The 17,077-nt window shown below is 42.2% G+C and overlaps 1 protein-coding gene across 3 annotated transcripts in view; it reads left to right on the top strand.

Moving 5' to 3' along the window:
• Nucleotides 1-9,204, top strand: part of LOC112228035 (rho GTPase-activating protein 12) — a 90,497-nt gene extending 81,293 nt beyond the window's left edge. For all 3 annotated transcript variants that reach the window (XM_042308704.1, XM_042308703.1, XM_042308705.1), the window contains 8 exons: nt 234-437; nt 660-762; nt 4,096-4,215; nt 4,329-4,427; nt 4,561-4,638; nt 4,742-4,876; nt 5,884-5,989; nt 6,936-9,204. In XM_042308704.1, coding sequence (XP_042164638.1) covers nt 234-437; nt 660-762; nt 4,096-4,215; nt 4,329-4,427; nt 4,561-4,638; nt 4,742-4,876; nt 5,884-5,989; nt 6,936-7,110 — 1,020 coding nt within the window. In that variant the 3' untranslated portion in view covers nt 7,111-9,204. The remainder of the gene's footprint in view (nt 1-233; nt 438-659; nt 763-4,095; nt 4,216-4,328; nt 4,428-4,560; nt 4,639-4,741; nt 4,877-5,883; nt 5,990-6,935) is intronic.
• Nucleotides 9,205-17,077: the final 7,873 nt, after the last annotated feature.

The following is a 17,077-nucleotide window of genomic DNA, read 5'->3' as shown; positions in this document are numbered from 1 at the left end:
GTAACACAGTGGTGTGAATATGATCATCTGTGTTTATCTTCAAGTAAATCTAGCACTTAATAACTCATGTATAACTATAACTAACTTGTAGCCTAACACTGCTTTTGTTGTTTTTAATGCAACTTGTAATAATAACGGTGGGAAAAGTACTCATGAAAGATTTACCACTATTACTATCCTTGAGCTGGAAAACCAGCTCTCATCTGATTTGATTGCCGAACGTTTCCTTGTAGAAGTTTGGGGGTAACCAGTCGAAGCCGGAATTCACTGTGGATCTCAGAGGGGGGTCAGTTGATTGGGCCTCGAAGGATAAGTCCAGCAAGAAGCACGTCATTGAGCTGAAGACCCGTCAGGGGACAGAGCTTCTGATCCAATCAGAGATCGACAGCGTCATCAACGACTGGTTCCGAGTCCTGACAGACACCATCAGTACACATGTGAGTGGACCGCTCTTCTCAGCCTATCTATCTTCTCAGTTCTCAACATAGTAGTTACGGTACCACACCTCTGTAAAGTACAAGTCAGGTTTGTCAACATCCACAACGAGAGGCTTCTGAAATGTATGCATTTATCTGTAATCTGTTCAGTACCACTCAATTTCACGGCAGAGGTGATCCAGGCTGATTTGAATAACTTGTGGTGTTTGTGTGTGTGGACAGGTATGGGAGTCAGATGAAGCCTTAGAGGAGGACATGCCTGAGTCCCCCGGTGCAGAAAAACAAGACAAGGAGAAAGACCACAGAGACTCCAAGAAAAACAGAGGTTCCTTGACTAAATACACTACGTGTGTGTGTCACGCTCAGTGTTAGTTTTGTCAACAAAAAGTGACTGAAATATTCATAATTTTTCAATGGCAAAATAGACCCAGAAAGAACTGTAACCAAACAAAAATGTATTTTCATTTCAGTTGACTAAAACGAGATGAGACAAAATTGTGACTACTAAATGGACTGGACAATAGTTTTTAGAGAGATTGCACAGGCAACTCTCTTGCTTCCCTGTAGCTAACCAGTCACTACCAGCCTTCTAGTTAGCTACCCTGTGCCTGGTTAAGAAACACAAGCTGCTTAACAAAATTAAAAACAATAGCAGCATTGAGTTTAATGGTAAAACAACAGTCTAGCTATGTTTTTCTCTCCCTTAAGTAGGCTCTGGAAATGTAGGCTGTCTTTGAATTTGTAGTCTCACTCAACCCTCTCACTTTTCCCATTTCCCCCTCTTTTCTTCAGAGAAAATGGCTTGATTATAGCCCTTAGGCTATTGTTGCAAAGACATGACCCATGGCGCAACGGTTTTTTCTTTCTATCATGCACTGGCGGATTTTACATTCATAAAGCATATCCCAGGCTGTTCTAAAACTAGGCTACTTGCGGACCTGACCGTTAACCATTGTTTAGGCTACACCTTGTTCAATCATATTACCTCATTAGCTACCAAGCACTAACAACCTGGGGCGCGTTCAGCAGGCTGCAACGTTTTGGAATGCTCAGAAAGAAATAGGCTATGTAGAGCAAACATGTCTCTCTGATATGTTGAATAAGGAATAATGTTGGCTCTGTTCATGGAATTTCTATCTGCAGCGTTCAATAATGTTTTTTAACTGAATGTGGTCATGGTAACATTACCAGTAGCCTATATGCAAACATTTGGTGGCACAGAAAGAAAGGAAAAGAGATAGCTAAAAATATATTGACTCAATTCCTCTTGCCACTACGCTACATATGGGTAAATAACTTTATTTTGAGTTAATGTGGACCTAGTGAATCAGACTTGAGCAGTTGGACCAGGACTCAAGCACTGGGACGCGGACTTCAGACATTGGGACTCGTGACTCGATTCCTGACTTGAGCATTGGTGATTCTGACTTGGACTCGAGCAAAGGGGACTCAAGGTTTAGTGACTCAACTACATCACTGGGCGAAACAGTCATTAGCTCCTGTTCTACTTTTGGACATCAATGTGGCTGCGGCATCTGTGGAATGTTGACAATGACTTGACCAAGTGATGGAGGTGCAACGCATACTACTTTGCCAATAGTTTGCGGCACCATCTAGTCTCTCTCTCTCTCTCTCTCTCTCTGATTGTGTGTGTCTGTTTGTTTTGTATGTAATGTGCAATATCTATGTAGGCTGAATTAGGAATTTGCATGGACAAATAATTCTTACATAATATTATTATTATATACAGTACCAGTCAAAGTTAGGACACACCTACTCATTCCAGGGTTTTTCTTTATCAAAACTATGAAATAACACATCTGGAATCATGTAGTAACCAAAAAGTGTTGAACAAATCAAAAGATATGTTTGAGATTCTTCAAAGTAGCCAGCCTTTGCCTTGATTACAGCTTTGCACACATTCTCTCAACCAGCTTCATGAGGTAGTCACATGGAATGCATTTCAATTAACAAGTGTGCCTTGTTGAATGTTAATTTGTGTCATTTCTTTCCTTAATGTGTTTGAACCAATCAGTTGTGTTGTGATAAGGTAGGGGTGGTATACAGAAGATAGCAATATTTGGTAAAAGACCAAGTCCATATTTATGGCAAGAACAGCTCAAATAAGCAAAGAGAAACAACAATCCATCATTTCTTCAAGACATGAAGATCAGTCAATATGGAACATTTCAAGAACTTTTAAAGTTTTTTCAAGTGCAGTGGCAAAAACCATCCAGCGCTATGAGGAAACTGGCTTTCATGAGGACTGCCACAGGAAAGGAAGACCCAAAGTTACCTCTGCTGCAGAGGATAAGTTCATTAGAGTTTCCCAGCCTCAGAAATTGCAGCCCAAATAAGAGAATGTAGAGTTCAAGTAACAGACACATCTCAACATCAACTGTTCAGAGGAGACTGTGTGAATTAGGCCTTCATGGTCAAATTTCTGCAAAGAAACCACTACTAAAGGACACCAATAAGAAGAGGAGACTTGGACGTTAGAGCAATGGACATTAGAATGGTAATCTGTCCTTCCATCTGATGAGTCCAAATTTGAGATTTTTGGTTCCAACCGCCATGTCTTTGTGAGACGCAGAGTAGGTGAACGGATTATCTCTGCATGTGAGGTTCCCACCATGAAGTATGGAGGAGGTGTGATGGTGTGGGGGTGCTTTGCTGGTGACATTGTCAGTGATTTATTTAGAATTCAAGGCACACTTACCCAGCACGGCTGCAGCGATACCCCATCCCATCTGGTTTGGGCTTAGTGGGACTATCATTTGTTTTTCAACAGGACAATGACCCAACACACCTCCAGGCTGTGTAATTTGACCAAGAAGAAGAGTGATGGACTGCTGCATCAGATGACCTGGCCTCCACAATCACCTGACCTCAACCCAGTTGAGATGGTTTTGGGATGAGTTGGACTGCAGAGTGAAGGAAAAGCAGCCAACAAGTGCTCAGCTTATGTGGGAACTCCTTCAAGACTGTTGGAAAAGCATTCCAGGTCAAGCTGGCATAGAGAATGCAATGAGTGTGCAAAACTGTCATCAAGGCAAAGGGTGGCTACTTTGAAGAATCTAAAATATATTTTGATTTAACACTTTTTTGTTTACTACATGATTCCATATGTGTTATTTCATAGTTTTGAAGTCTTCACCATAATTCCACAATGTAGAAAATTGTCAAATAAAGAAAATCCCTTGAATGAGCAGGTGTCCACACTTTTGACTGATACTGTTATGTTTTAAATTTTTCTGCTTTTGGGAAGAGAAACATATGTTGGTAGGACCAGGCTATGTATGTTTGTGCACATGGAAGTCAGTGATTTATGTTTACTATAGGTTAATGAGGCAATACAAATGTGATGTGACTGAAATGTGGCTAAAATGAAAGGACATTTAGTTGACTGAAACGGCCCACTGTTTTTATAATTTTGAATATATCTAGACTAAATCATTATTGCAATGACAACAAAAATGTGACTACGACATAATGATATTTTATTCAAAATGACAAAGACTAAATCTGAATTAACACTGGTGCGCTTGCGTGTGTGCAGGTGCGTGTGAGAATGTTTGCGTGTCAGTGATCTAAAAAGGTTTTGTCACCAAATGCTCTCTTAATACCTGTTTAGTCATTTCCCTCCGTATGTTTTCAGCGATGAAGACATCTGTGAGTATGGACTCCTCGGACCAGAAAAAGACCAGAGTAAAGCTGAAGAAGTTCCTAACCCGCCGACCCACCTACCAGGCCGTCAGAGACAAGGGCTACATTAAAGGTATGGCTGGCCTCACTGCAAGCCAGTTCCTATAAAGGTGACATTTGACATGCCTGTCTCTCTCTTTATTTGTTATTTAAAATATACTTCTCTTGCTTTGTGTTGCGCCACAGACCAGGTGTTTGGCTGCAGCCTGAGCAGCCTGTGTCAGAGGGAGAACACTTCGGTGCCCACTTTCGTCACCATGTGCATCGACCACGTGGAAAACACAGGTATGACCTCTCTGCCTTTTTAAAATTAGCCATTTTGTTTCCATTATGTGTACTGAATCAGTTATAAATGCTGTCTCTGTATCTTTCTCTTTCCCCCTCCTCTATGTCTCTGACTCGGTCCTCTCTTTTGCAGGTCTGAGTATAGATGGGATATACAGAGTGAGTGGAAACCTAGCTGTGATACAGAAGCTGCGCTTTGCTGTCAATCACGGTATGGCAAAAATAGTTTTTGTTTTCTTTTGGAACCAGTGGAATTGTCCATGGAACCAATGGAATAGTACTAAAAGAGAGAACCTTATTTGTGTGTGTTTCAGATGAGAAGATAGAGCTGGATGACAGTAAGTGGGAAGACATCCACGTCACTACAGGAGCCTTGAAGATGTTATTCAGAGAGCTGCCTGAGCCCGTTTTCACCTACGACTCTTTCAACGACTTTATCAACGCCATCAGTGAGTCGTAACACACTTGACTACACTGTTAGACTTCACTGTGCTGTATAACAAACACTGTACTGTACAACACATATACCATAGAGATCCTATTAAATTATGAATTCCTATTCTAATTGCTAATTCTATGAAGTATACATTATATGCCTGTCTACTGAGCTACTATTTGTAAAGGTAAAATCAAGGTTAGATGGTTTGCTTAAAGACCATGCTTATTAAGACATAATTGACTTCATATGCTGTACCACCTGGTTTGGTGATTCCAAATGTGTGCTGTTTTAAATGTATCCACAAGATGGCACCCTTCTCATTTGAATTCACAAAAATGTATTAGAATTAAGGATTAGGGTTGCAAAGCTACGGTTCTATAATTTTGGTAATTAACAGGTAATTTATGGCAATCTATGGTAACTTTGGTCGTTTAATTTATTCATATACAGTATAATATTCATTTTTTTAATATCTTTGTATATATTGTCCATGAGGTTCTATTGGATAAACAATATGGTTCAAGTGAAAATAGTCTTAATTAATGAAAAAAAAAGCATATAATCAACAATGGAATTATTTTCAATTAACTCTTCCAACTATTGACTTTTTCTTTTACAACTGCCACTAGTTTGGCTCCGAAACATTTAAAACAAAGACATATTGACATTAAATAAATAAATGCTATTTCATGCTGAAACTCTAATATTAAGCACCAAAGGTATTCACTAAATTGATGGTTTATTTTATATATTTTACATGTGATAAGGCCACAAAGTGGGCCAGGGATAATTACAGACACTTGTGATAATCTGAAGTACCCAAAAGGGCCACTAGATGTCTTGTGATACATTACATAAAATCCTTGAAAGTTACTGAAATTCTAATAGTATACTGGTACACTTAGAACGTTTCCAGTAATATACCCTTCATTTGCAACCCTAATCAGGATCATGTAAATGCTGTGTTTCTACATATGCAATGAAACTAATGGTTTTACATTTTTCCCTCTGTTCCAGAATGCTCAGACTACAAGCAGCGGGTGAATATGATAAAAGACTTAATCAAGCATTTGCCAAAACCGAATCACGACACAATGCAATGCCTCTTCAAGCATCTCAGAAGGTAAGCAAAAAGCATCCTACATTTGTTGTTTCTCTGCTCTTTTTCTGTCAATAACCTACAGTAGCCTGTCAGTCCTCACTACTATCTTAGTTTGTTGACTTATTTTCAGATTGATATGTACACAGGACCAGGGGACCTATAAGTAGGGTTCGGGGTAGATTCTCAGCCCATTGGAGCTCGGGGCTATATCATACAGTATGTTCAGAATGACATTTGCCTAAACACTATTTGCATTTATATGGCCCTGTGTTTGCCATAATGCAATACCTTTAGATCTGGTGTTTGTTCTAGGGAATGTATTGTGTGACATTTTGTCTATATGGAAGTGTATCCCAAATGACACCCTATTCCCTACATAGTGCTCTACTTTTCACCAGGGCTCTGGTCAAAAGTCATGCACTATATGGGGAATAGGGTGCCATTTGGGATGCTTCCTATGTATATGAGACAAGGGGATTTAATTGGGTTTTCCAATGAATAATGTTATTGTGTGGCACTGCGTTTCTGTATGCAAGAATTTTGATTTCCATTTAAAAGCAGCGATATTACCTGCCGTTGTTTAATATTGTATTTTGCATCTTATGTTTTTTGAATACTAGCAGTAGCTTACTTAATAAATGTTATATAAATTTTGTCTCCAGCGTATACCTGATCCCTTTGTTGACCAACCAACATCTGTAATGTGTTTTCTAAATGATATGCCTATTTCACCAAAACGGACTGACCATAGGGCAGTTCGGGAAAATGCCAGATGGTTCTGGTCCATCTTTAGCCCAGTGGGCCTGTGTAAATTGGGGGTTTTGCGCATAATGATCATTATTTGGCTAACAATGGGGGCCTCAAGGAAAAAATGTGCCTTTGTGTTGGAAATGCCTGGCAGATTTCTGCTCGCAGTCTGGCCCTGTATCCCACTCTTTCCCCCTCTCGCCTTCCTGTCTCTCTCCAGGGTGATTGATCATGGGGAGGCCAACCGTATGACGACCCAGAGCGTAGCGATCGTTTTCGGCCCCACTCTGCTCAGACCTGAGACGGAGACTGGAAACATCGCTGTTCACATGGTCTATCAGAACCAGATTGTTGAGCTCATCTTACTGGAGTATGAGAACATATTCGGCAGGTAGAAAATAAACACCTAAGAACGACACCTGAGGTAAACTCCTGTGGAAGAGGATGGTCTGATGACTGGTCGGACTCACCCAATACCGCTTATTTTTGTGACTGAAACATTGCTGCTGTGGACCCAGCAATTTAAAGAAAGAAAAACAAAAATGTAATTATTGTTCATTTGATAATAAGATTAATAAAGGAAACTAGTGAATGACTTTGCACTTAACATTTTGAGAGAGATGAGTATGATGTAAATAAATACAGATGTCATTCACTTTGGTTGCCATTCCTGCTGTGAGTAGCAGGGCGGTGCAGTTGCTTCAGGGGAGAGTGTTGGTTGGTTTGTTGGTTGGTGAGCTGGCTGGATCTAGGACCTGGCATAGCATTGACGACGGACGGAGTGCAGTGTGAATGGCGTGGATGGATCTCCCTCCGTGTGTGACGTGATCAAGTGGATTTGAGTATACAGGGTATAACTGTGTTCTACACTGGATTCCTATGGCCAGTATTAAGTACATACTACATACAACAAGAGCTTGGTGAATAAGACGTTCATTGTTTTGGACTGGAGTGAAACAGAGGAAGAGGATTGTGGGATACATTGATGTGGCGTTAAAGAAACCGCTGGAGTGACTTCCGGCTTTCTCTGATGACATCACAACACAGGAAGCACAACTCAATCCAGATCATTCAAAAAACTAACTACCCACTGAATAACTGGCTGGCTGGGTGGTCTGATCTCCCTCTGTCAAGTCAATGGAAGCCCATATCCTACTACCATGTGGTAGAATATAGACCATGCTTGGTCGTCTGTATAAAGACTACTCTCATTGCTTTGTGTTGGAATAATAATAAGATGAACCTATGAACTGGATATTCTCAGTGTTGTGGAACATTGACTGTTGACCTGACCTCTGAATTTTGTGAAGTACAATGCAAAGCCTCAGTGGTGTGGATACCTGATCAGTATTAAATGTGGGGGCTCTCTGACAGGACCCCAAAATTATGTATGGGGTCTCTCGGAGAGAACCCCTGGATCAACTGGATTGGACATAGTCATGTGTATTAGCTATATTTCCCCGACTTTATAATGAAAACATTCACCACAATCAGATCTGGGAACTGCATTTTAGCACTCCTTTCCCTTTATAATGCACTACTTTTGACCAGAGTCTTTGACCAGTCAAAAGTAAGGCAATTTACAGGGAATAGGGTGCAATTTTGGACACGAACAGGTCACCCTCCCTATCCTACCTCCCTTACTAGAACTGGAGCCCCGCCCCTTCTTCCAGATCTACCCCTTGAGCCTAGTGCAATCATCAATAGTGGTCAGTCAGTATGTCACATGACTGGTTTTGGGAAGCATCAAAACAAACCTGTGTTTGGGGGATAATTACAGTAAATGAACTTGCTATATCTGAAGACTGGTTGCATCCTAAATGGCTTCCTATTCCCTATGCATAGGCCCTGGTAAAAAATGAGTGCACTATATAGGGAATAGGGTGCCTGCCATTTGGGGTGCACATAAGATCTTCCCTAATGTGTACAGATAAAGAACAGATGTGTGTTATTGTCTAGTCTAACGTGCTTGGTATGGTAGGCCTCTGCTAGTGAAAGGCCTTCATTATAAGTGTAAAGGTGTTGGCTTTTCAGTGAAAGGAGATGTCCTCTTTTTCCCCACCTTCCTTCCTTTCCTGCTCTCATCCTTTCTTCCCTCGTGTTCTGAAGTTACTGGGAAAAGAGATGGAGAAGCCAGGGAATAGCAGTCAGTCTTAACATGACTATTTCAGATGAATACTGTTTATGTCCCAAATAACACCCTATTCCCTATTTAGGGTGCCATTTGGGATGTACATTCAAGCCTCTGTTCCAACTTCATAATCACTCTCCTTACCTAAGCTAATCTCAAAGGGACTGGGACTGGAGAGAAAATGGTACTGGAAAATAGTATTACATTTAAGTTTATGGTGATGGAAGGTACAATGCAAAAAAGCCTCTGTGCAGCCTATATTAAAAAAATATTTCCTTATTGAAGTATGTACAGTGCCTTGCGAAAGTATTCGGCCCCCTTGAACTTTGCGACCTTTTGCCACATTTCAGGCTTCTAACATAAAGATATAAAACTGTATTTTTTTGTGAAGAATCAACAACAAGTGGGACACAATCATGAAGTGGAACGACATTTATTGGATATTTCAAACTTTTTTAACAAATCAAAAACTGAAAAATTGGGCGTGCAAAATTATTCAGCCCCCTTAAGTTAATACTTTGTAGCGCCACCTTTTGCTGTGATTACAGCTGTAAGTCGCTTGGGGTATGTCTCTATCAGTTTTGCACATCGAGAGACTGACATTTTTTCCCATTCCTCCTTGCAAAACAGCTCGAGCTCAGTGAGGTTGGATGGAGAGCATTTGTGAACAGCAGTTTTCAGTTCTTTCCACAGATTCTCGATTGGATTCAGGTCTGGACTTTGACTTGGCCATTCTAACACTTGGATATGTTTATTTTTGAACCATTCCATTGTAGATTTTGCTTTATGTTTTGGATCATTGTCTTGTTGGTAGACAAATCTCCGTCCCAGTCTCAGGTCTTTTGCAGACTCCATCAGGACTCCATTCTTCCAGAATGGTCCTGTATTTGGCTCCATCCATCTTCCCATCAATTTTAACCATCTTCCCTGTCCCTGCTGAAGAAAAGCAGGCCCAAACCATGATGCTGCCACCACCATGTTTGACAGTGGGGATGGTGTGTTCAGGGTGATGAGCTGTGTTGCTTTTACACCAAACATAACGTTTTGCATTGTTGCCAAAAAGTTCAATTTTCGTTTCATCTGACCAGAGCACCTTCTTCCAAATGTTTGTTGTGTCTCCCAGGTGGCTTGTGGCAAACTTTAAACAACACTTTTTATGGATATCTTTAAGAAATGGCTTTCTTCTTGCCACTCTTCCATAAAGGCCAGATTTGTGCAATATATGACTGATTGTTGTCCTATGGACAGAGTCTCCCACCTCGGCTGTAGATCTCTGCAGTTCATCCAGAGTGATCATGGGCCTCTTGGCTGCATCTCTGATCAGTCTTCTCCTTGTATGAGCTGAAAGTTTGGAGGGACGGCCAGGTCTTGGTAGATTTGCAGTGGTCTGATACTCCTTCCATTTCAATATTATCGCTTGCACAGTGCTCCTTGGATGTTTAAAGCTTGGGAAATCTTTTTGTATCCAAATCCGGCTTTAAACTTCTTCACAACAGTATCTCGGACCTGCCTGGTGTGTTCCTTGTTCTTCATGATGCTCTCTGCGCTTTTAACGGACCTCTGAGACTATCACAGTGCAGGTGCATTTATACGGAGACTTGATTACACACAGGTGGATTGTATTTATCATCATTAGTCATTTAGGTCAACATTGGATCATTCAGAGATCCCCACTGAACTTCTGGAGAGAGTTTGCTGCACTGAAAGTAAAGGGGCTGAATAATTTTGCACGCCCAATTTTTCAGTTTTTGATTTGTTAAAAAAGTTTGAAATATCCAATAAATGTCGTTCCACTTCATGATTGTGTCCCACTTGTTGTTGATTCTTCACAAAAAAATACAGTTTTATATCTTTATGTTTGAAGCCTGAAATGTCGCAAAAGGTCGCAAAGTTCAAGGGGGCCGAATACTTTCGCAAGGCACTGTATGTTTTGATGGTGAGTGGTTGGTTCAACGAGTGAAATATCACTGATTTTGTAAATTGTTGACAAAATACATAGATTGTTACAAAAGAGGAAATGGTTTTGAAAGTGTATCTTGATTTTGACGCATGGTCAACTGCACACTTTGAATGTACTTTTCAGACTAACTGCTGTTTGTGACATGTCTAATAAAAAACTACAACTAAATGGAATGGACTTCAACTTTTTCACTTTCATTTGACACAAAGGGTAGCCCTTTCCACACAGATCCTGTCATCCCGTATACGGGTTGAAAATGGCAGATATTGTCATTGTTAAGCGCCTAAATTGGAATAAAGTGGCTGTACATTAAAATGTTATAAATGACGTCGGAGCTCAGGTTCTCCACTTCACAGCACTGTATGGGTTTTGACAGCTGAACTTGCGCACTGAGCGCTACAAGATGATGCGCCCATTCCTCCCGCTAATTGGGCAACTTTTGCACATTTGTTGTCTGAGTGAGGGAAATGCTGTAAATCGAGTCTGTTCTGAAGGATGAGACATTAAGGATTATGATAAATACTGCTTTGATGTCATACAAGCAAACCACACACCTGGGAGTCCAAATGTGCACTTCACATTTCCATATTTGAAACTCCGCATTTACAGTATCAACGTTTATGATCACTGTTTGAGCCACAGTTACAAGGATGACACGTGTTATACCCTTGTCCTGAACAAAATGAGCCTGTTTGTCATATGGTGAAGAAAATTCGCTCCAGACCACGCACTTGAATGCGCTCATGACTACATTCTATGCACACCAAATTACAATATCTGAAGTAAGATTGTATTTTATAACTTAGCTCGGCATGTTGGCAATAGAATAAGCTTTCAAATGATGCCCACATGACCCAGATTGCGATTTAAAATAGAGCCTGGACTCGAACCCAGAATCTCTAGTGGCACAGCTAGCACTGCCATGCAGTGCCTTAGACCACTGCGCCACTCAGGAGGCTTAAAATTGAACTTGTTTTGATTGTGTAAATAACTAATTGTGTGGTGGTGGGGACGCAGGTGTAACGTAGATGCTGGGAGTCGAGAAGCAGGTGCAGGTGGTTAGTTTAAGATAACAAATAACATGGAACGATACAACGTAGGAGTAGCATCTAGACATGAACAACAGAAACAATACTGCCTGGGAAAGGAACCTAAGGGAGTGCCAGATAAAGGGGAGGTAATGGAGTCCAGGTGTGCTTAATGATGTAGCGGACTGGTGGTTAGTAAACCTGCGAAGTCGAACACTGGAGGAGAGGGGTGGGAGTAGAGGCAGCGAAGATGGAAATCACGGATGATGTTGGGATACAGAATGTCACTGGGAAGCTGTAACCTATACGTCACCTCGTTGACCCTCCGGAGAACCTCGAACGACCCCACAAACAGGGGGCTCAGCTTCTTGCAGGCCAGGCGGAGTGGGAGGTTCCTAGTAGAGAGCCAGACGCGATCCCCAGGATGGATCATGGGAGTCTCACTGCAGTGGTGACGGTGGACGGCGCACTGTAGCCTTGCTCCACACTTCTGCGCGCCTGAACCACTCATCAACCGCAGGAGCTTCGGTCTGGCCCAGGGTCCACCGAGCCAGAGCTGGCTGAAAACCCAGAACACACTGAAAGGGAGTCAGCCCGGCGACAGTTTCTTGAAAGGTCCTCTGCAGTGGACAGTTTCTTAGAGTAATACGCACACAGATACAATTTCTGTGGATTACCTTGTCGTTGAGACAGAACTGCCCCCATGCCCACCTCTGAAGGGTCCACCACCATATATTGTGGCATCTGGGTGTTTGAGCAATGGCCTGAGATGAAACTTCCCTTCAGTAGACTGAAGGCCTCTTCAGCTGCTGGACTCCACACCAACCTATGGAGACCACCCTTGAGCAGAGAGGTGAGGCGATGGAGCTGAAGTTCCTGATGAAATGGCGGTAGAAGTTGGCAAACCCAAAAGAACATTGTAACCCCTTTATGGTGGTTGGGACTGGCCATGACCTGACTGCATCTACCTCCTTGGCATCCATCTGCACTCCTTGGTCGCTGATTTGGTAGCCAAGGAGCCTCCTGATGGAACTGGCACTTCTCAGCCTTGAGAAACAGTTGGTTAGCCTGTAAGCGTTCCAGGCCTACTCGGATGTGAGCAATGTGATCCTCTCAAGGTAGCTGAGTAGCATGTCCCGGAACACCTCATTGACGAATGCCTGGAACACTGACGGAGCATTGGCTAAGCGGTCTTCCATTCATCCCCCTCCCGGATGCGGATGAGATTGTATGCACTCCAGAGGTCCAACTTGGTAAGAAAAACTGGCCCTGGGGAGCTGTTTGTTGGCTGCCGGCACCAACTGGAGAGGGTAACGGTACTTGGTGGTGATTTCATTGAGTAATCAATACATGGGCGTAACCCTCCACTCTTCTTGGCCACGGAGATGCAACCTTGTTGGAACGCCTCATGGATGTACTCCGCCATGGCCTGGGTTTCAGCCACCGTCAGAGGGTAGATGTGACCCGATTCCGGTATGTTGCGCGTCACTTCTTCACAGGGGAGCCTTAATATAATATGAACTTTCATGTGTCTTAATATTAAACCTATATGTAATCTGTAAATACAAATAAAATTGTTAAATTGCGAGCCTAGTTGGTTTAGTCACAGAGAAAGTCCCGCTAGCCATGATTGGCTGAGATAATAAGTGGGCTGGACATCCCGAGAGATGAGTTTGGATTGGTCTACGGTGTTGCATCTTGTGTCTATAAAATGAGCTGCTCATCATGCCTAGATAACTCTTTCTACTGCAGTTTTATATATATATATATATATATATATAATATACACTGCTCAAAAAAATAAAGGGAACACTTAAACAACACAATGTAACTCCAAGTCAATCACACTTCTATGAAATCAAACTGTCCACTTAGGAAGCAACACTGATTGACAATACATTTCACATGCTATTGTGCAAATGGAATAGACAACAGCTGGAAATTATAGGCATTTAGCAAGACACCCCCAATAAAGGAGTGGTTCTGCAGGTGATAACCACAGACCACTTCTCGGGTCCTATGCTTCCTGGCTGATGTTTTGGTCACTTTTGAATGCTGGCGGTACTTTCACTCTAGTGGTAGCATGAGACGGAGTCTACAACCCACACAAGTGGCTCAGGTAGTGCAGCTCATCCAGGATGGCACATCAATGCGAGCTGTGGCAAGAAGGTTTGCTGTGTCTGTCAGCGTAGTGTCCAGAGCATGGAGGCGCTACCAGGAGACAGGCCAGTACATCAGGAGACGTGGAGGAGGCCGTAGGAGGGCAACAACCCAGCAGCAGGACCTCTACCTCCGCCTTTGTGCAAGGAGGAGCAGGAGGAGCACTGCCAGAGCCCTGCAAAATGACCTCCAGCAGGCCACAAATGTGCATGTGTCTGCTCAAACGGTCAGAAACAGACTCCATGAGGGTGGTATGAGGGCCCAACGTCCACAGTTGGGGGTTGTGCTTACAGCCCAACACCGTGCAGGACATTTGGCATTTGCCAGAGAACACCAAGATTGGCAAATTTGCCACTGGCGCCCTGTGCTCTTCACAGATGAAAGCAGGTTCACACTGAGCACATGTGACAGACGTGACAGTCTGGAGACGCCGTGGAGAATGTTCTGCTGCCTGCAACATCCTCCAGCATGACCGGTTTGGCGGTGGGTCAGTCATGGTGTGGGGTGGCATTTCTTTGGGGGGCCGCACAGCCCTCCATGTGCTCGCCAGAGGTAGCCTGACTGCCATTAGGTACCGAGATGAGATCCTCAGACCCCTTGTGAGACCATATGCTGGTGCGGTTGGCCCTGGGTCCCTCCTAATGCAAGACAATGCTAGACCTCATGTGGCTGGAGTGTGTCAGCAGTTCCTGCAAGAGGAAGGCATTGATGCTATGGACTGGCCCGCCCGTTCCCCAGACCTAAATCCAATTGAGCACATCTGGGACATCATTTCTCGCTCCATCCACCAACAGACTGTCCAGGACTTGGCGGATGCTTTAGTCCAGGTCTGGGAGGAGATCCCTCAGGAGACCATCCGCCACCTCATCAGGAGCATGCCCAGGCATTGTAGGGAGGTCATACAGGCACATGGAGGCCACACACACTACTGAGCCTCATTTTGACTTGTTTTAAGGACATTACATCAAAGGTGGATCAGCCTGTAGTGTGGTTTTCCACTTTAATTTTGAGTGTGACTCCAAATCCAGACCTCCATGGGTTGATAAATGTGATTTCCATTGATCATTTTTGTGTGATTTTGTTTTCAGCGCATTCAACTATGTAAAGAAAAAAGTATTTAATATGAATATTTCATTCATTCAGATCTAGGATGTGTTATTTTAGTGTTCCCTTAATTTTTTTGAGCAGTGTATAATTTTTTTTATTTTATCAAAGATATAACGTTAGCCTTGGAGAACTGCAAATGTGTTTCTATACTGCTCTCAATAACATTGCTGCCCTGAATTTATCAGGGCTATTGACAAAGGTCAATGGGATAAATTTGTGATGGACTACTTTCTGGATGACCAATGCTGACCCTCACATAATACATTTTGAAATCAGTGGAACACAACGGGCCAAACACCCTGTGCAAACTAAATGGAAACAACACATGTCTTATAAAAGGGGTTGCAGTCTGCCGTGAAGCTTTCATCCATGTGTTCAGGTAAGAATCTAGCTACAGGTTCAGATATTATACGTTACTAATTTTGTCAAAGTTGTTTTCATTGCAAGCTAAATAAAGCATGCTGTTAACTAGTCAGCTGGAGTTCGATGGCTGACTTGCTAACTAACATTACACCTAACGTTATTTGAGAAACTTTAGCTTGCTATGACTATCAGTTTGTATTGCTAGTGTTGTTGCTCTATGGATTGGGATTATAGTAAAATTATTTGCTATGTCTAAACAAAATATCCCAAGTTAAACCTTGCTGTTAGTTAGCCAACGTTAGCTGAGGTTAACTGGCTGGCTTGCTAGTTAACTTCTTGGATATAGGGGGCGCTCTTTTAATTTATGGATTAAAAAAACGTGCCCGTTTTAAGCGCAATATTTTGTCACGAAAAGATGCTCGACTATGCATATAATTGACAGCTTTGGAAAGAAAACACTCTGACGTTTCCAAAACTGCAAAGATATTATCTGTGAGTGCCACAGAACTCATGCTACAGGCGAAACCAAGATGAAACTTCAAACAGGAAATGAGCAGAATTTTTTAGGCTCTGTTTTCCATTGTCTCCTTATATGGCTGTGAGTGCGCCAGGAATGAGCCTGCCCTTTCTGTCGTTTCCCCAAGTTGTCTGCAGCATTGTGACGTATTTGTAGGCATATCATTGGAAGATTGGCCATAAGAGACTACATTTACCAGGGGTCCGCCCGAATTTTCAGGGTTTTTTGGTAGCCAAACGTGATGTACAAAACGGAGCGATTTCTCCTACACAAAGAATCTTTTTGGACAACTGAACATTTGCTATCTAACTGAGAGTCTCCTCATTGAAAACATCCGAAGTTCTTCAAAGGTAAATTATTTTATTTGAATGCTTTTCTTGTTTTTGTGAAAATGTTGCCTGCTCAATGCTAGCGCTAAATGCTACGCTAGCTATCAATACTGTTACACAAATGCTTGTTTTGCTATGGTTGAAAAGCATATTTTGAAAATCTGAGATGACAGTGTTGTTAACAAAAGGCTAAGCTTGAGAGCTAGCATATTTATTTCATTTCATTTGCGATTTTCATGAATAGTTAACGTTGCGTTATGGTAATGAGCTTGAGGCTGTATTCACGATCCCGGATCCGGGATGGCTAGAATCAAGAGGTTAACAATAACTTGTGTATCAGGTGTGTGTAACGTTAGTGATGTTTTCTCAGAATGCCATTTCGCAATGCTAGTTATAGCCTAATTATAACTAGCTAACATTGAACCTATTGGTTAACTTTAGCTAGTTAAAGCTTGCTGTTAGCTAGCCAGTTGACGTTAGATGGCTGGCTAGCTACAGTAGCTAACATTACCTTTATGAACTGTGTAGGGATATCTCAGAATGCTATTTCGCATCTATTGTATAATAATACAAAATATTTTAGCATCTGGAATTTGTCTTTCAGCATCAATCAGTAGAACATGCCTGACTCTAGGTTAATTGATGTTGTGCAGGTGAGTTAATGTTGTGCAGGGTTGTATGTCTTCTGATTTTTGTTGTTGTTGTTCCCTGTTTTACAACTTCGATGCTCTGAAGCCTGGTGTTGTCTCCAAGGAGCGTTTGGACTG

This window comes from Oncorhynchus tshawytscha, linkage group LG29 (assembly GCF_018296145.1).
Source record: "Oncorhynchus tshawytscha isolate Ot180627B linkage group LG29, Otsh_v2.0, whole genome shotgun sequence".
NCBI classification, from domain to species: Eukaryota; Metazoa; Chordata; class Actinopteri; order Salmoniformes; family Salmonidae; genus Oncorhynchus; species Oncorhynchus tshawytscha.
This window is presented reverse-complemented; position numbering and strand designations above follow the sequence as displayed.